The 15543-nt window shown below is 37.8% G+C and overlaps 1 protein-coding gene across 2 annotated transcripts; it reads right to left on the reverse strand.

Moving 5' to 3' along the window:
* Positions 1-1310: 1310 nt before the first annotated feature.
* PRL (prolactin) lies at positions 1311-9955 on the reverse strand. 2 transcript variants are annotated; one of them, XM_027524257.1, is made up of 5 exons: positions 9846-9955; positions 6941-7122; positions 4489-4596; positions 2282-2461; positions 1311-1653 (listed from the first exon to the last, which is right to left on the reverse strand). In XM_027524257.1, the coding sequence occupies exons 1-5, from the start codon at positions 9871-9873 to the stop codon at positions 1462-1464; spliced, it is 690 nt and encodes a 229-aa protein (XP_027380058.1). In that variant the 5' UTR covers positions 9874-9955; the 3' UTR covers positions 1311-1461. The 2 variants fall into 2 exon arrangements, with proteins under 2 accessions (XP_027380058.1, XP_027380057.1); XM_027524256.1 differs by having other exon boundaries at positions 6941-7125; positions 9846-9947.
* Between the last annotated feature and the right edge of the window lie 5588 nt (positions 9956-15543).

Genomic DNA, 15543 nt, shown 5'->3' on the forward strand with positions numbered 1-15543 from the left:
GGTGGGTCAGCTAGTAGGCAGCTGACCTTAAGCCAATTAATTTTCTCCAGATGGTGTTTGTAGAGTGAGGGAAACAGAGGCTGTGGAGAATACTGCAAGTGGGGAGTTGTGGGTGCTAGAACATTTCCCCGGGTTAAAAAAGAAACTATGCTGCCGAGTATCCACAACTTATGAATGTCCTGAAAAATCACAAGGGTGCCCCACAAGACAGATGTTTGTCAGTCAAGGGGAATTGCAGATCAGTCTCTTTTAACCATGAGAAGGCTACATCAGCACCACATAAATCAGTGATGTCAGAACTTTCTCATTTTATCACCCCTTGCCTACTTCCAACATGGCCCGAAGAATGAAGATCTAGAGAGGGAGAGAAGGAACCTTGCAGAAATGGACATATCTGCTTTCCCTGGTAGCTCCCCCAGGGCCTCAGCAGAGGAGAGAGAAACATTTAAATAGGCTGAATATGAGATGGAGTTGACACTTAACTGAGCAGGACTTGTTAAACCCAGAGTGATAGAATGTATGGAATGCTGCAAGATGACGCAAGAAATGAGGATGCAGTGGAGCATGGGGGAAGACAGCCCCTGGAGGAGGATGGAGCCAGTTCACCTTTGTATCTGCTCCGGTCCCAACCTTTGTGTCCCCCAGAAATTTCATAGGTTGAAATCCTGACTCCCATGGTGATGGTGTTTCATAGGTGGGGCCTTTGGGTAGTGAAGTTATGGAGGTGGTGAAGGATGGAGCCTCCTGGATGAGATGACTGCTTTTATATATAAGAGACACACGGAGTTCTCTAGCCCTTCCCCGACGTGAGGATACAGTAAGAAGTGTGTGACCAGAAGAGGGCCCCACCTGACCATTTCCAAACAGTGGAAATCTATTTCCATTGTTTTTAAATGTTTTTAAGTCTGTGATATTTTGTTATAGCAGCCCCAAAGGACTAAGACAGCATTATAACAATCTTTAGACAGTTCAGTAAACCTCATGCTCTTTGAGTACACTAATTTCATAGCATTTACATTGTCTGTTATAATTCTGTGAAAGTTGGCTGACATTTGGAAAAAAATCCTGAGAATTCAGTCTTCTTGGTAGCATGACCAACACAATGAATGTTTATCTAATTTTTAATTCTAATAACTTGACCCAGAATAATTTGCTGTGATTCTAAAGTAAGTTATTAATGGTCTTTGTAATGTCAGTTTCTGCTATTTGTGACAAATTTTAATCAGAAGTTCTTTCTCTCAAACATAAGGAAGGATTTTCATTTGATTGTCTATTAAATGAAGATAAGAAACATTGACAAAATTGCAGTCTTAGATTTTGACATCGCTACAGAGTCTGTTTTTATTTAAGATGAAACCCATTAGAGCCAAGCATGCATTACAAAGCTATAAAGCTCAGAGAAGTTTGCCAGGGAATGGATCATTAAGAACCATCTCAGAAATGGAAAGGATGAATGTGGGCTTAGCAGTTGTTGTTGTAGATGATTCTGCAATTCAGGAGCTTAAGGTAAGTGTCAATCTTGCTTGAATCCCTGCGCAGGCAGTGGAGCAGGTTATAAAAAGCAGAATAACGTGCATCTTCATCCTTAGTTTGCAGGGACGGGAGTCCTGACCACACAGGGTAGGGCTCAGTCTCTTTGGCTCCAGGAATTACCTAAACATCCAAAAGATAACGAGTTATTATGAGTTTTAGTAGTATTTGCTCATCTTTGTTCTTTCTAATTATCAAATTAAAAATTAGGGAAGATACATGAAAGTCTCTACATTTGGATTTTGGAGCCAGTGTATCAGATATATGTTAGTAATTTATTAATAAAAACTAAAGCAGAACTCAAGTATTTGGTTTTGATCTTCTCTTTTCTTTCTTCTCACTCTCATCCTGTGGTTTGAGGAGAATAGAGAAAGAATACAAGCTGAATTTCAGTAGAGGATATCTTGGGATATTTTGAAGAAAACATTTATCTTGCAAATTGTATTCTCTAATTCTCTTATCCTTGAAAATATTTCAGCCATCTGTACCCAGGAAGAGGCAAGATTTTGGTGTAACTGTACAATTCAAGAAAGACTATACCTGTGAAAAATTGCTGTGGAATTCTAATTCACTTACAATAGAATCTATCACTATGAATGAACAGGTTCTTGCTTTATGTAACACCGGTCTAGAAAAAGAAGGCCTGAATTGTGTTCTTGTACAGTGAGATAGTTCAAAACTCATTCCTCATTACAGAAATCACCTCTCTCATTCATGAGAATAGCAAGGAAGCTTTCATGAGGCTGCTCACCTGGCCAAATATCATCTCCATGCCTTCCAGAAGTCGTTTGTTTTCTTCCTCAATCTCTATGGCCCTCGATAGGATAGCATCTGGGGCTCCTTTCATACCCCGTACCTCGGTGACTAGGTGATACAGAGGGTCATTCCAGGAGCGCAGCAACCCAAGAATCAAGCTCATAAGGACTTCATGCTGAACAACCACAGGAAACAATCTCATTAAAAATAAGCATAATTCAGTGGATTTGGTAACATGTGATTTTTGCTCAGAGTGATTGACCTAAAAAACTCCTGGTTTTTCCTATATGTATTGAAAATTTTTTGAAGGTTGCAAAATTATAAAATGTAAGCTATCGGTTTATACTTTGCTGAAATACTTAAAAATCTGGCTTATTTTAGTAACCAGTGTTTCTGATGAGTTCTAATTTATAACATAAAGAATTTTCTTTTTCCCTCTGAAATTCTGCCATCCACTGAGTGAGTTCTTTTATATTTGAATGCTTTGCTTGTCTGGGGAGAGAAATCTAAGTATTTTGTTGGAACTCAGTATGTGCCTGGAGTACCTGACCCAGGAAAGAAGGACTCCACCAGTGCCCAACTCATTTTCACCCAGTGATTCATTCATATTAATGAATCGATGTATTCATTCATGTATTTTTAGTTTTTGAGTGGTAGTTCCTTTTATGATATTAGAACAAAGAGGCAGTAAAGAAGATATGACATTCCTAACCACACTTCGCTTAGTCCATCCCAACATCAGCCCCCAAGCTGATATCAGAGCAGTCTATTTTGTTGACATGTGTCTGGGCAGAAAATGGCACAGTGTTGTCTTTATTAAGAGCATTAGTGGGATTCCCCATGGAGGGTTTTGCCCCCTAGTTCACTACTATCGGGACTGGACATGCTCCCAGGGGCTGAGCATCTCTGATTAAAATTCTTGATTTCTTGATGGCCATGAACTACTTTAATGGTACAGGAAATGAACAGCAGAGAAAAATCAAACAGACATTGCAATAGAAACATGATGGGATGTGAGAGTAAGGGAGCTGAAATGAAATTCAGACTCTAGGGTGAGTGGCAGCATGGTTTTCCTGGGGGCGTTGTAGCTTAAAGAGGAAGAGTGAGAGCTCTGATTGGAAGAAACCCAGAATCACTGCTTACTACCTATGTGACTGGTACAAATTCCACAATTTTTCTGAGTCTTGGTTTCCATATTACAGGAAGTGTAATAACGGTCATTGTGCTACAGGAATTTTCATGAGGATTAAACATAGTAATGAAAACAAAGTACTTTGTAAATTGTATGGCAAGGTAATAGCTCTCAATAAATTTTAAATTTATTTTAAACTTATTTTAAAAGTCCTCCTTTTTCTTCTTGACCTTCTTCCTTCATTTTATCATCCTCCTTATTAAGAAGATTAGCAGATGAAAAAAATCCTGGTATCACTAACAAAGCTGAAGCAAGAGAACAGATTGTACTTAAGGGGAGGTGCATGTGGAAATATTTTAAATAATGTTAGCGCTGTGCCTAGTTCAGGGAATGAGGAAGGAGCGATTATAATGATAAAAATTTGGATCTGGGATACATGATTGAGGCTTATCGGTAGACATGTGGTCATCAGAACAAAGGCAATCATCACAACCATGAGAAGCAAAACATAATATTTTTTAGGACCCGTTTTGGAGGGAGATTTATAATTAAAAATAAGAGGTGTTAGAGGAGTCAGTCAAGAATGAGGTAGGTGTCAGAGAAGTAGAAGAATCAGGTGAGCCTTGAAAGGCAGAATTGGTGGCTTAAGTAGTGCAGTGTAGAAGTGACTCCCATGTAGGAGTCACTAGTACAGGGAATACTCAAAACGGGTTGTGTTTCTTACATATCCACGAATTTTTTAAATCTATATTTTAAACATGGACATTCCATTTATTTCATGTTTTCATACAGTATAATGGCTGCAACCTTGGATCTAATGCATTGGTTGAACTTATGTTGTCCACATGGACAATTCATAGATCTGTTATTTATTTTGCTGCTACAGATCTTTATAGTCATCCCTTGATTTTACTCATATTTCATCAACTGCATAATGCAACTGCATAATGCATAATGTTTCTCCACCTTTCTCTGCATGTCCAGTTACCATGACCTCTAATAACCTGAAGCCTGGTGACACCAGTGCACTGTCTCACTTGTTCTGGTGAAAACCCGGATAAAAGACTCACGTGGGTCTGTTGGGCTTGTTCTTTATCTTCAGGGGTAGGAAGGGAGGAGGTATGGCAGCTGTTGAGGGCCATGGTAATGAACCCTTTGCCCTGGGCATACCGTTTATCCTGGAAGCAATCAAGCAAATTCAATTCGTTAGGGTTGTTTGGGCATTCAATAAATGAACCTTTAGCAGAATATTAACACGTTTGATAGATGAATAATTTTTTTTAATGAGGGTCACATAAAAATTGAAAGTAATTCTTTTTCCTACTTTTACTTTCTATTATCTCTGAAAACAGTTGCTTGTCATCTAAATTCCAACCTCTTTCCTTCTTTTTTTTTCCCTTGTTTCATTTCATCCTTCCCATAGTTACTATTTGGATAGCAAACACTAAAAATAACCCAAATATGAAATATTAACTGCTTTATTAAGTATCATCTATTTTTAGTATTTGAACCAAATATAGTGCATATGTATGATACCTATGTAGACATTTAATCTCTTGTTTACTTTGGGTTGGAACCAATGTACTCCCTTAAAAGAAGATATATAATTATAACTTTTCTTTGACTAATCTGAATCCACAAACCTATAGCTTAGTATGCTTCACAGATGCAGAATACAGCATTGTTGATGATGAGAAAGTGGTAAGTCAGAAAAACATGGCATAAAATTTTTGAAAATAGTAAGCAATGGACTGAGAAGGAGAGTCAAAATAACTAGCTAACATGTTGATAAAGAAAACCTTATCTTTAGCAAAAGTTGTGAGCATTTAAAGAGATTACTTCGAAGATCTGGAAAAAAGATGACAGTCAAAAATGGAAGATGAAAGGAAAACTAGTGAATAAAAAGAACTATATGAATTTAATAGAAACTTTGAGCACCATTTTTTATCAGTTTTCTGCTCTACTATGGGCTCCTTGATTGACATAAAAGAGTATACAACTTTAAAAGTAATTTCATCAGAAAGAGAATAATTTTGTTTCCAATTATAAACCAAGCATTCTATTGTAGTTATAAACCCATATATTGCACATCTTAGAACAGTAATTTGTAGCATTTAAAAAACTATCATTATTTGTTTTCATTACAGGAATTCAGCTCTGTCTAATGTGTTCCATCCACCCAGTTCACTGAAGTGCAGTTCCCATTTATTGGCTATTTACTGTGTGCTGGGTGAAGAATGCCCAGAGGGACACTGAAGGACCAGAAAATCAAGATGCTTCTTTTTCCCAGCCCCACCTAAGACTGCTTTTTGTCAGGTACTGCTATGAACTGAATGCTGCTGCTGCTGCTAAGTCACTTCAGTCGTGTCCGACTCTGTGCGACCCCATAGACGGCAGCCCACCAGGCTCCCCAGTCCCTGGGATTCTCCAGGCAAGAACACTGGAGTGGGTTGCCATTTCCTTCTCCCCCAAATTCATGTGTTGAAGCAAAAATCTCCGAAGTACTGTGTTTGGAGAAGGGTCTTTATGAAGACTGTGTGCAAGCTACGTCGCTTCAGTTGTGCACCGCTATTTGCAACCCTGTGGACTATAGCCCTCTAGGCTCCTCTGTCCATGGAGATTCTCCAGGCAAGAATACTGGAATGGGTTGTCATGCCCTCCTCCAGGGCATCTTCCTGACCCAGGGATTGCACCTGCATTTTTTATGTCTCCTGCATTGGCAGGAGGGTTCTTCCCCACGAGCACCACCTAGGAAGCCCTTATGAAGATTGACAATAAAAGTGAAAATCACTCATTTGTGTCCCACTCATGGAATTCTCCAGGCCAGAATACTGGAGTGGGTAGCCTTTCCCTTATCCAGGGGATCTTCCCAACCCAGGGATTGAACCCAGATCTCCCACATTGCAGGTGGATTCTTTACCAGCTGAGCCACAAGGGAAGCCCAGAAGATTATGAGGATTAATTAAAGTTAAATGAGCTCGTAGGGTGGAACACTGATCCAAAATGTTAGAGTCTTTATGAAGAGAAACACTGGAGAGTTTTCTCTTTTGTCTCTGTGCCTTTCCTCTGTTTCTCTTCCCTGCCCCCAACCCTGCATGGACACAGGGAGAAGCCAACCTGGGTAGACAGAGCCCTTACCAGAAACTGACCTTGCTGGCACTCTGATCGGGGACCTCCAGCCCCCAGAAGTGCAAGGAAATAAAGTTCTGTTGTTTAATCCACTGAGTCTATGGTATTCTGCTATGAGAGTCCAAGCTGACAAATACAGGTGCTTTAAATTTATTTTGGAAATTTAACAAATAAAAGCAAATTGAAACAGGTATGTCACTGCTTAAGAATCCTGGAGATTTCATGAAACATCTTTTCTTCAGTTACCACATCTTATGAGCTAATGTCTTATTTGACCTAGAAAGTGTGTTCTTTGAAGTTTGGCTGATGCAGCCTTCTTGTTTAAAGGATAGTATAGCCCAGTCACTTACGCAAAGGTTTCTTCTGGAAATAAGCAAGAAATACAGTACTTACAAATTCGTTGAACATTTCCGAGGAGAGGTCATGGATGTAGTGGGACACCATGACTGCCCGGTCAAACAGGTCTCGAAGGGATACCTGGCAGTTGCCAGGCCCATTGGGACAGACGGGGGTGGAGACCACACCCTGGCACAAGAGTAGATTTGACACCACCAGCAGCAGGAGCAGGCGGGACCCTGCTTAAATAAAAACATGAGCCGCTCTGAGATGATGTATTAGCCCAAGGTTAGCAAAAGCCATCCTGTCCAGGGAGGCCTCATCTCTCCCCGTTGCCCTGAGCAGGATTTGGTGCTGTAGCAGCTGGGGTGGGGAAGAAGCAACACCTTCCACTGTGTAAATTTAGATGGATGATGATATTTGCACAGATATATAGTTGCAGAAGTAGGTTACCCCATGCATTTTTGTATTGCTCCCAGAAGTGCTCCTGTGTTCTGCAAACACTTGGAATTTAAATTAATGTGAGTCAGCGTGTTTAGGTCATTCTCCTACGATAGTCTAATGTCTTGGGATTCTCTGCAGATTCTCAGCAGCTTGTAGGAGTTTGTCATTTTTTCACTGTTACTGACTCATGCTTGCATTTTAGACACTGAAATGGCAAGAACAGCACAGTTGATTTGTGTGGTTTACCATCATGGTGGGTAAGAAGAAACACATGACTTCCTGAACCCTATTATTGAACACAAAGAGAATTCTAAGAGAAAAAGGATACTGCATCTTGGATCTGCTAACCCCATCCATTTCCTTGATACTTTGCTAAAAGCTTTTAAAAATGTGTAAAATTTGTGTTTCATGATAATCCTCTGAGATAGCCTTGGCCTTCACTGTATTATTGTTGTGCATAACTAAGTTCAGTCTCTTTGTCACCCCATAGACTGCAGCATTCTAGGCTCCCCTTCATTCATTATATCCTGGAGTTTGCTCAAATTTATGTCTGTTAAGTCAGTGATGCTATTTAACCATCTCATCCTCTCCCGCCCACTTCTTGTATTGCCTTCAATCTTTCGCAGCATCAGGGCTCTCTCCAGTGATCTCCATTATTATCATCAGATTTTATTAATAAACAGTGACTTAGGGCAAGTGATTTTCCCCCAAGTCCCATGATTAGCAGATGGAGATGACTGGGGACCACACTGTCATCTTTTCACTTCCTCATGTCACAACACACAGGCAGTTGGGCTCTTGGGTTGCATGTGTGTAACAGGGACCCCATCAGTAGCTGTGATGACCCGTGCTTGGGGCGATCATTGCCGTTACTAGTAGAGAAAAATATTTTGTCTTTGCATGACAGCAGTGACCCTAGAAAGACGATTTTATCCACTCATTCTGCTCTGTCTATAAAACATTCATTTTTAAAGTCCTTTACAATTAGCAGAGACAATGTAGTCACCAATTTACTATCTCAGCAGATGGACTGATATGAACCACTAACATATCAATAACTTACACTTTCAAAAGGAAAAAGGCAATGATTTAAATCATGTTTAAGTTCAAATTGCTCCAAATAAAATAAAGAATGTAGAAATGTGTTTACCAAAAAACTCCTTTCGTCTGGAATCTTGAATAAATGTAATTGGAAAGTGTCCAAGACAAAACGAGGCAAGGGCTAAAGATTTAGGGTGAAAAAATACCTAACCTTCAACACCTGAAAATATCTAAAAGACTATTTAGTATAGAATGTAGTATAGAATGAACAACCTTTTAGTTGCAAAATAAAAATATCAATATTGTGAGATAATTCATATAACAGTCTTTTAATTTTTCAAAGGCATATTTCCAAAGAGATTATTTTAGGTACTTTACAGTCATGTAACACAGCTGATTAACTGTTTTATCTACAAGTATAAATATAAAGTACTTTACAGATAGAGAAATTGGAATATTGGTTCTAGGAAATTCATAACTGGATAGATATTCTTTAACTCTGACTACATTTATCTGAACCTTTATCATCTGAAGGACTTTTTTCCACAGCCTAAGATGAGATAAAAAAGAAATGTTTTTGTTGTTTCATAAGATAAATTTTGTAATTGTCTTTGCCTTATAATTTCTTTTGTTAAATTAATTTTTATCGGAATATACTTGCTTTAGAATATTATGCTAGTTTCTGCTGTATAGCAAAGTGAATTAGCTGTATGTATACATATATACCCTCTTTTTTGGATTTCCTTCCCAGTTAGGTCACCAGAGAGCACTGAGTAGATTTGTCCTTGCTATACAGTAAGTTCTCATTAGTTATCTGCAATTTCTTTTTCTAGCGAATGTCAACCAAGCAAGTAAAGGCGATTATTGTTACTAGCCTGTGTTTTCTTCTAAGATATCATTTGGATTAAACCCAGTCAACAAAGTATTGTAGGAGACTACTCTGCTGTCACTGTCTGTATTATAGCTTCAGAGTTAAAAGTTTCATCAGACTGACTCATCTTAGCCACACCACATAAGAATCTTGGTAACTAGAAAATGTTTGTTTCTACCTTCTGGAGTTGTGATGAATTGGACTCAGAGACATTTTTGGTCTTATTCCAGTCTAAGTTTTCTCAACTTTGACATGATTGGCACCCTGAGCTGGATAAGTACTTGTTCTGGGGGCTAACTTGTGCATTGTAGTATGCTTAGCAATATCTCTGTTCTCTACCCCCTGGGCACCAGTTGCACCCCTGCCCCATATTAAGACAACCAAAACCATCTCCAGACATTAACCAAATGTCTCTGGAAGACAGTCCTCCATTCAAGAACCACTGTCCTATTGTGCCCCTATACAATTGATTTCTAGAGCAGGATTAGCTAGTTCTTCTAAACTCTGTAATCCTGAAACCTAAGAGAATATTTCCTCAAATTTCAAATTAATGCCCCCATTGGAACATGGATAAAACCCAACAACTCCACAAGCTGCTGTACATACCTTTCTGCGACGAACCTTTGCTGTCCATGGTGGTGATGATTTCAAGAAACACACTTCACCAGGAAGCTCTCGTCCTATGGCTTTCTCTTCCCCAGATGTTGGCTTTATAAGGCTTTGACATCTTCATGAATATATTTAATCAGGCATTCCCTTCCCTTTTGCCAGTCATCTATTTCCGTCATTGAGATTACCCCCATAATTTCAAACATTGAATGGTATTCTATTTCTTATTCATATTCAGGAAGACATACTGACCAGAAATGAACATCTAGGAAGGATTTTGATTAATTAGACTGAAAGGAAATGAGAGAGATAATGATGGTGAGATCTGGAGACTAGTTTGAGTTAGAGGAACTATAAAATTATAGCAGTCATTTCTTGTAACATTTGCCTTTATTTCTCTGCAGTTTCTTGAATATAGCATTATCTTTCACTTAGGTGTCTCATGTATTATCAAAGAGTATTTTATTCTCATTCAAAATTGCTGGCTGAAGTCAAGATTTCAAAATTTACACACTAAATACTAAGAAATATAGAATAAGGATGAGTAAGTAAGATTTTCAGTTCCTGTTATACTCTCAATACATTTTCCTCATTTTTTTTTTCTTGATTTTTACACATTCTGTTTTGTTGTTTCTAAAAGGATATATCTCTGTGGTAAAATGTGCATTTTCACATAAGTCTTTTGATTTTAACATGTATGTAAAGTTATATCTTTCATCCCCAGATTGAGAAACAGTGGGATGGGGAGTTTAAATGTCAAGGATATAGAAGTAATTAGTCAAGTTAGATACCGAAAGGTTTATCACTTCAAGAGAAATCAGGAGGGATGTGAAGAGGGCTGGAAAATGAATCCTCCAACATACGTTGCCCTCTCTTCTACAATGAACACAAAACTCACCCCTAACTTTAGGGAGTTCATACTGGGGAAGTGACAGTGGTTTTCAAGGGCACACACACACATACACACACACACAAACTCTGGTAAATGCAGTAAAACAAAATTCTAAACAGTCATGTTCACTTTCCTTAAGGGTAAGGTTACACAAACTGTTATTAACTTATGATAGCTTTAATTCTCTGACCTCAAGCCACTCTAGGGCCAAGGTGACAAAAATTCATCTTTCATGGGCTCTAAAGTTCCACTTGCCTTTTAGAGATTTCCTGAATGAGATGATGGTAATGAATATAGACCAAGTTGCTGATGACTTTCTTTAATTTTTAAGTTCATGCATCTCAAGCAGCCTGTGACCTTTAGTTTCAATTTTACCATATGTCTCTCAGAGTAAATTGACAAGTGAGCTGCATTAAGAAAATAATCTCTTTTTATTGCATTCATATTTTCTATAGTTTCTCCTGCTGTATTTTGCTTTAGCAATTATCCAAGTGCGCTTATGGGGACTTAGAAATCATAACAAAGACTAACGCCACTTAAAAACTATCCTCCTAACTGCCTTAGCTTAATCAATACTGATTTTGCATCAAATGAATCAAGTATGATGCTACATAGACTCCGTCAACTTAAAGCTGGGTCAAAATGCCATGCTTGGTATCTGTTTTTCCCTGGACAGTGAAAGTCTGAGTTGTTGAGAACAGTGCCATTTGTAAAGAAATTAATGCTGCCCCAATTTCCCCTCCTTTCCTGAAACTTAATAATAGGAAAATCTGCCCTAAGAATTGACAACTTAATCTTAAAATTTAAAGGTGCTTTACCTTTTGTAGATAGCGAGGAAAAAAGTAATTTAAAAAGCCTAAGTTGTTTATTTAATGGAGGCCAACTGATCTATTTGATTCCGAAGAGGTCCATGTTTCTCTGTAAAATTTCTTGTGTGCTTTCTTGCTGATTCACAGCCCTATATTTCCTGTTAAAAGGATACTGCCATAGCTAAATAATGCAAACTGCTGCTGCTGCTAAGTCGCTTCAGTCGTATCTGACTCTGGGCGACCCCATAGACGGCAGCCCTCCAGGCTCTCCCATCCCTGGGTTTCTCCAGGCAAGAATACTGGAGTGGGTTGCCATTTCCTTCTCCAATGCATGAAACTGAAAAGGGAAAGTGAAGTCGCTCAGTCACGTCTGACTCCTAGTGACCCCATGGACTGCAGCCTACCAGTCTCCTCCATCCATGGGATTTTCCAGGCAAGAGACCTGGAGTGGGTTGAAATAATGTAAAAGGCTTATTTTATATAAAATGTCATAACTGTCTTATCTGTCTTTCTCATATGTCACTGCCTATCTACCTTAATTTTTGTATGTGCTCTTTTGCAGATCTTCCTCTTTATCAAAACTTGCCATTACATTAGAGCAATCAAGAAGTTCACTAAGAGTGGACTTGTCTGTTTCTATTGACAGATATTCGTTCATTGCCATTTTTGGGCTGAGAGTTTAGGATTAAACTTGGTGATTGATTTCTGTCAAGTGGGTGAATAAATAGGTCAAATAACGTTCAATTCTCCATGATATTTTTAGTTCCTAAAACTAACAGATATATTTGCCATCCTTTCTAAAAGCTTCTAATACTAAGTAACATCAGGTTGGATTTCATCCCTAATTAGAAATGGAGCCTATATGCTCTTTATATTTTCTTTTGTTCATCTATTTTTAAGATTGAAATAATATTTTTTCTTTTTTCCTTAATGATGCAGAAATATTTAAAATACTTCACATAACTTGAAAGTTGTCTGGATATAGTATGGAATATTAAAGAGCTAAAGAAATTTAGGTGGTTGAAATCATCAGAATAAATGGATCACAAGGACATTTCAACTTACACTAGTAATGAATTGTCTTTTTATCATTATTATTTTTGATTGAAGTATAGTTGACTTATAAAATTAGTTTCAGATGTATAATATAGTAATTAGATATTTTTAAGCTATTATCCATACAAAGTTATTACAGTATAATAACTTTGGCTGTATTCCCTGTGCTCTATATTACATCTCTGTGACTTATTTTATAACTGAAATAAATAATATTTGGAGTTTGTAACCCCAGGTCCCCTTCACCTGATTTGCTCATATCCCCACACTTTCCCCTCTGGCAACCACTGATTTGCTCTCTGTATCTGTGAATTTGTTTTTGTTTTGCTATACTTGTTCTGTATGTTTTCACTTATATGTGGAGTGACGGTCTCTAATTTGAAAATGACTACAGGCATAGTGTTATGGATTGAAAAATTTCAAAAGATCAGATAAGAAGTTGAATCTGGGATACGCTCATTGTAGCGCATTAGCAAGCTAAATGACTTGCCCACCAATGCCATGACAGCTCTGAGGCCAACCATAAAAGTTCCAAAGTGGGCAGTGGCCCAGTTCCTAGAAACCTGCCCCCTCTGCAAAATAGTTGGAATAATACTCCCACCCTTTAGCCTATGGAATTACCCAGACCATAAAAATGAACCAGCCCATATTTCAGGGCCTCTCACCTTCTGAGGGGGCTTCTCAGGTGGTGTTAGTGGCCAAGAACCCATCTGCCAACACAGAGACATAGAGATGTGGGTTTCATCATGAATCAGCAAGATTCCCTGGAGTAGGAATTGGCAGCCCGCTGCAGTATTCTTGCTTGGAATAATAGTCCATGGATAGAGGAGCCTGGCTGGTTACAGTCCTTGGGGCTGCAAAGAATCGGACATGACTGAGCAACTGATCACATAACACAGCACCTTTTGAGATGGCCCACTATGTTGCGTGTGCTTCTCTCTAAATAAATCGATTTCTCCTCTTCAAAAGAAAATCAGATAGGAGATGTGTTGCTTTTGTTTGTTTGGGTTTTCTGTTTTGTTTTGTTTTCATTTTTGTTGTAGTATACCTGATTTACAATGTTGTGTTTCAGGTGTATGACAAAGTGAACCAGTTTTCCATATACATAATCCACTTTTTCTTAGATTCCTTTCCCATTTAGGCTATTACAGTGTATTGAGTAGAGTTGCCTGTATTGTTTTTGATATAAATGATCAGAAAATGTAAAGAGTACATTGGAGAAAAGATGGATCATAATGGGGCTTTCTTGAATTACACTGTTTGCAGGATAAACAAAAGCATTGATTTGATTATATTCTGTTATGTACATTAACTTCATTTGTATTAAGACATATATTTTTTTCCCCATAAGTTCAATGCTTGTCGCTTTACTAGGGCTTTGCAAATCATCAGCTTCTCTAAATAACCCTAAATAACTTGATTTGTCAACAGTGTCTTGAGGGCATTTGTTCCTTAAATAAGAAAGCAATATTGGAAGCATTTGGAAATGAAAATTTCCCCTGTAATTTCATGTTTCTTTTTCTTTTTTTCACTTACAGGATATTCATATCCTCTGATCTAGATCCATGGGTTGTGTTAGCTTATTCTGAGTTTCTTATCATATGAGTGTTTTGAATCATCTATACCTTTGGACAAGTTTTAATGCCTAATATAAAATAATGCCAGATCCAAGGATTATGTGCCTAGAGATTTCATAGATTCTCTCCTTGAGATTTCATTTTTGCAAGTAAAAGCATCAAATATTTGGCCGTATGCTAACTTTATGTGGGGCAGTTTAGTAACTTGCAAAAGATTCTTCATATTTAGATATTGTTGTGTGTATTCCTTGTCTACGGGCAAGTGGATCTGAAGCATACATACTTCAAGCGAGAGTCAGAGGGAAAAGGAGAGATAGTCTAATAGGAAATGGGACTCAGCCATGTCTTCTTCCAGGGATAATTTTAAATTTTATCATTAGCCTGAGTACCATCAAACAGAACAGGAAGCTATAACAGTAGACCAGGGTCCTTGAGGCTCCCTAATCTGATATGTTTCATTTCTTTAATCATTCCATTGTGGTGAGAGAGTAGGAATCCCTAAGATGAGGCGGAAACTTTCAAGGGAAGTCAAGGTGCTTGGAAACTCAGGGTAACATATCTGTGCCGATCAGGAGAAGTATTTTGATATTGTAATAACTCATAAAGCCATACATGTGTTGATGAGCTATCTCTCCTGTCTATTTTCACTGTTTATCCTTTCCAATATATAGAAAGAATTCAGATTGGGAAATAGGATTGGTTCTCCACAGCAAATAATATCCTCCGGTTCTAGTCTGTATTCCCATCATCCTTCATTACATTTTTGTATTAAAATTTCTTTACAGTATCTTAGCTGTGACATGTCCATCCATCTTTTTTTCTTATTTATTCATTAAATGCAATATGTCTTACTAGTGTAATATAGGTTTTGATATTTAGTGATTAACTAAAGTGACAATTGTTTGCAAACTCCTATTTATCATTTAGGGTTGAAATATAAATAAGAATGAATTCCTTGATGGAATGCTCTATTGATCAAAAGAAATTATATATATATATATATACACACACACGTGTGTATATACATGTTTATATATACACATGTATTTATATAACAATATAAAGTATGTCTACCTATATAGACATTCTTTGTACTCGCTTGCAAACATCATTTTTCAACAACACAAGAGATAACTCTACACATGGACATCACCAGATGGTCAATATGAAATCAGATTGATTATATTGTTTGCAACCAAAGATGGAGAAGCTCAATATGAACAGAAAAAAAACAAGACCAGAAGCCAACAGTGGCTCAGGTCATGAGCTCCTTATTGCAAAATTCAGACTTAAATTAAAGAACATAGGGAAAACCACTAGGCCATTCAGGTATAACCTAAATCAAATCCCTTATGATTATA

The sequence above is a fragment of the Bos indicus x Bos taurus genome, chromosome 23 (assembly GCF_003369695.1).
Source record: "Bos indicus x Bos taurus breed Angus x Brahman F1 hybrid chromosome 23, Bos_hybrid_MaternalHap_v2.0, whole genome shotgun sequence".
In the NCBI taxonomy this organism is placed as follows: domain Eukaryota; kingdom Metazoa; phylum Chordata; class Mammalia; order Artiodactyla; family Bovidae; genus Bos; species Bos indicus x Bos taurus.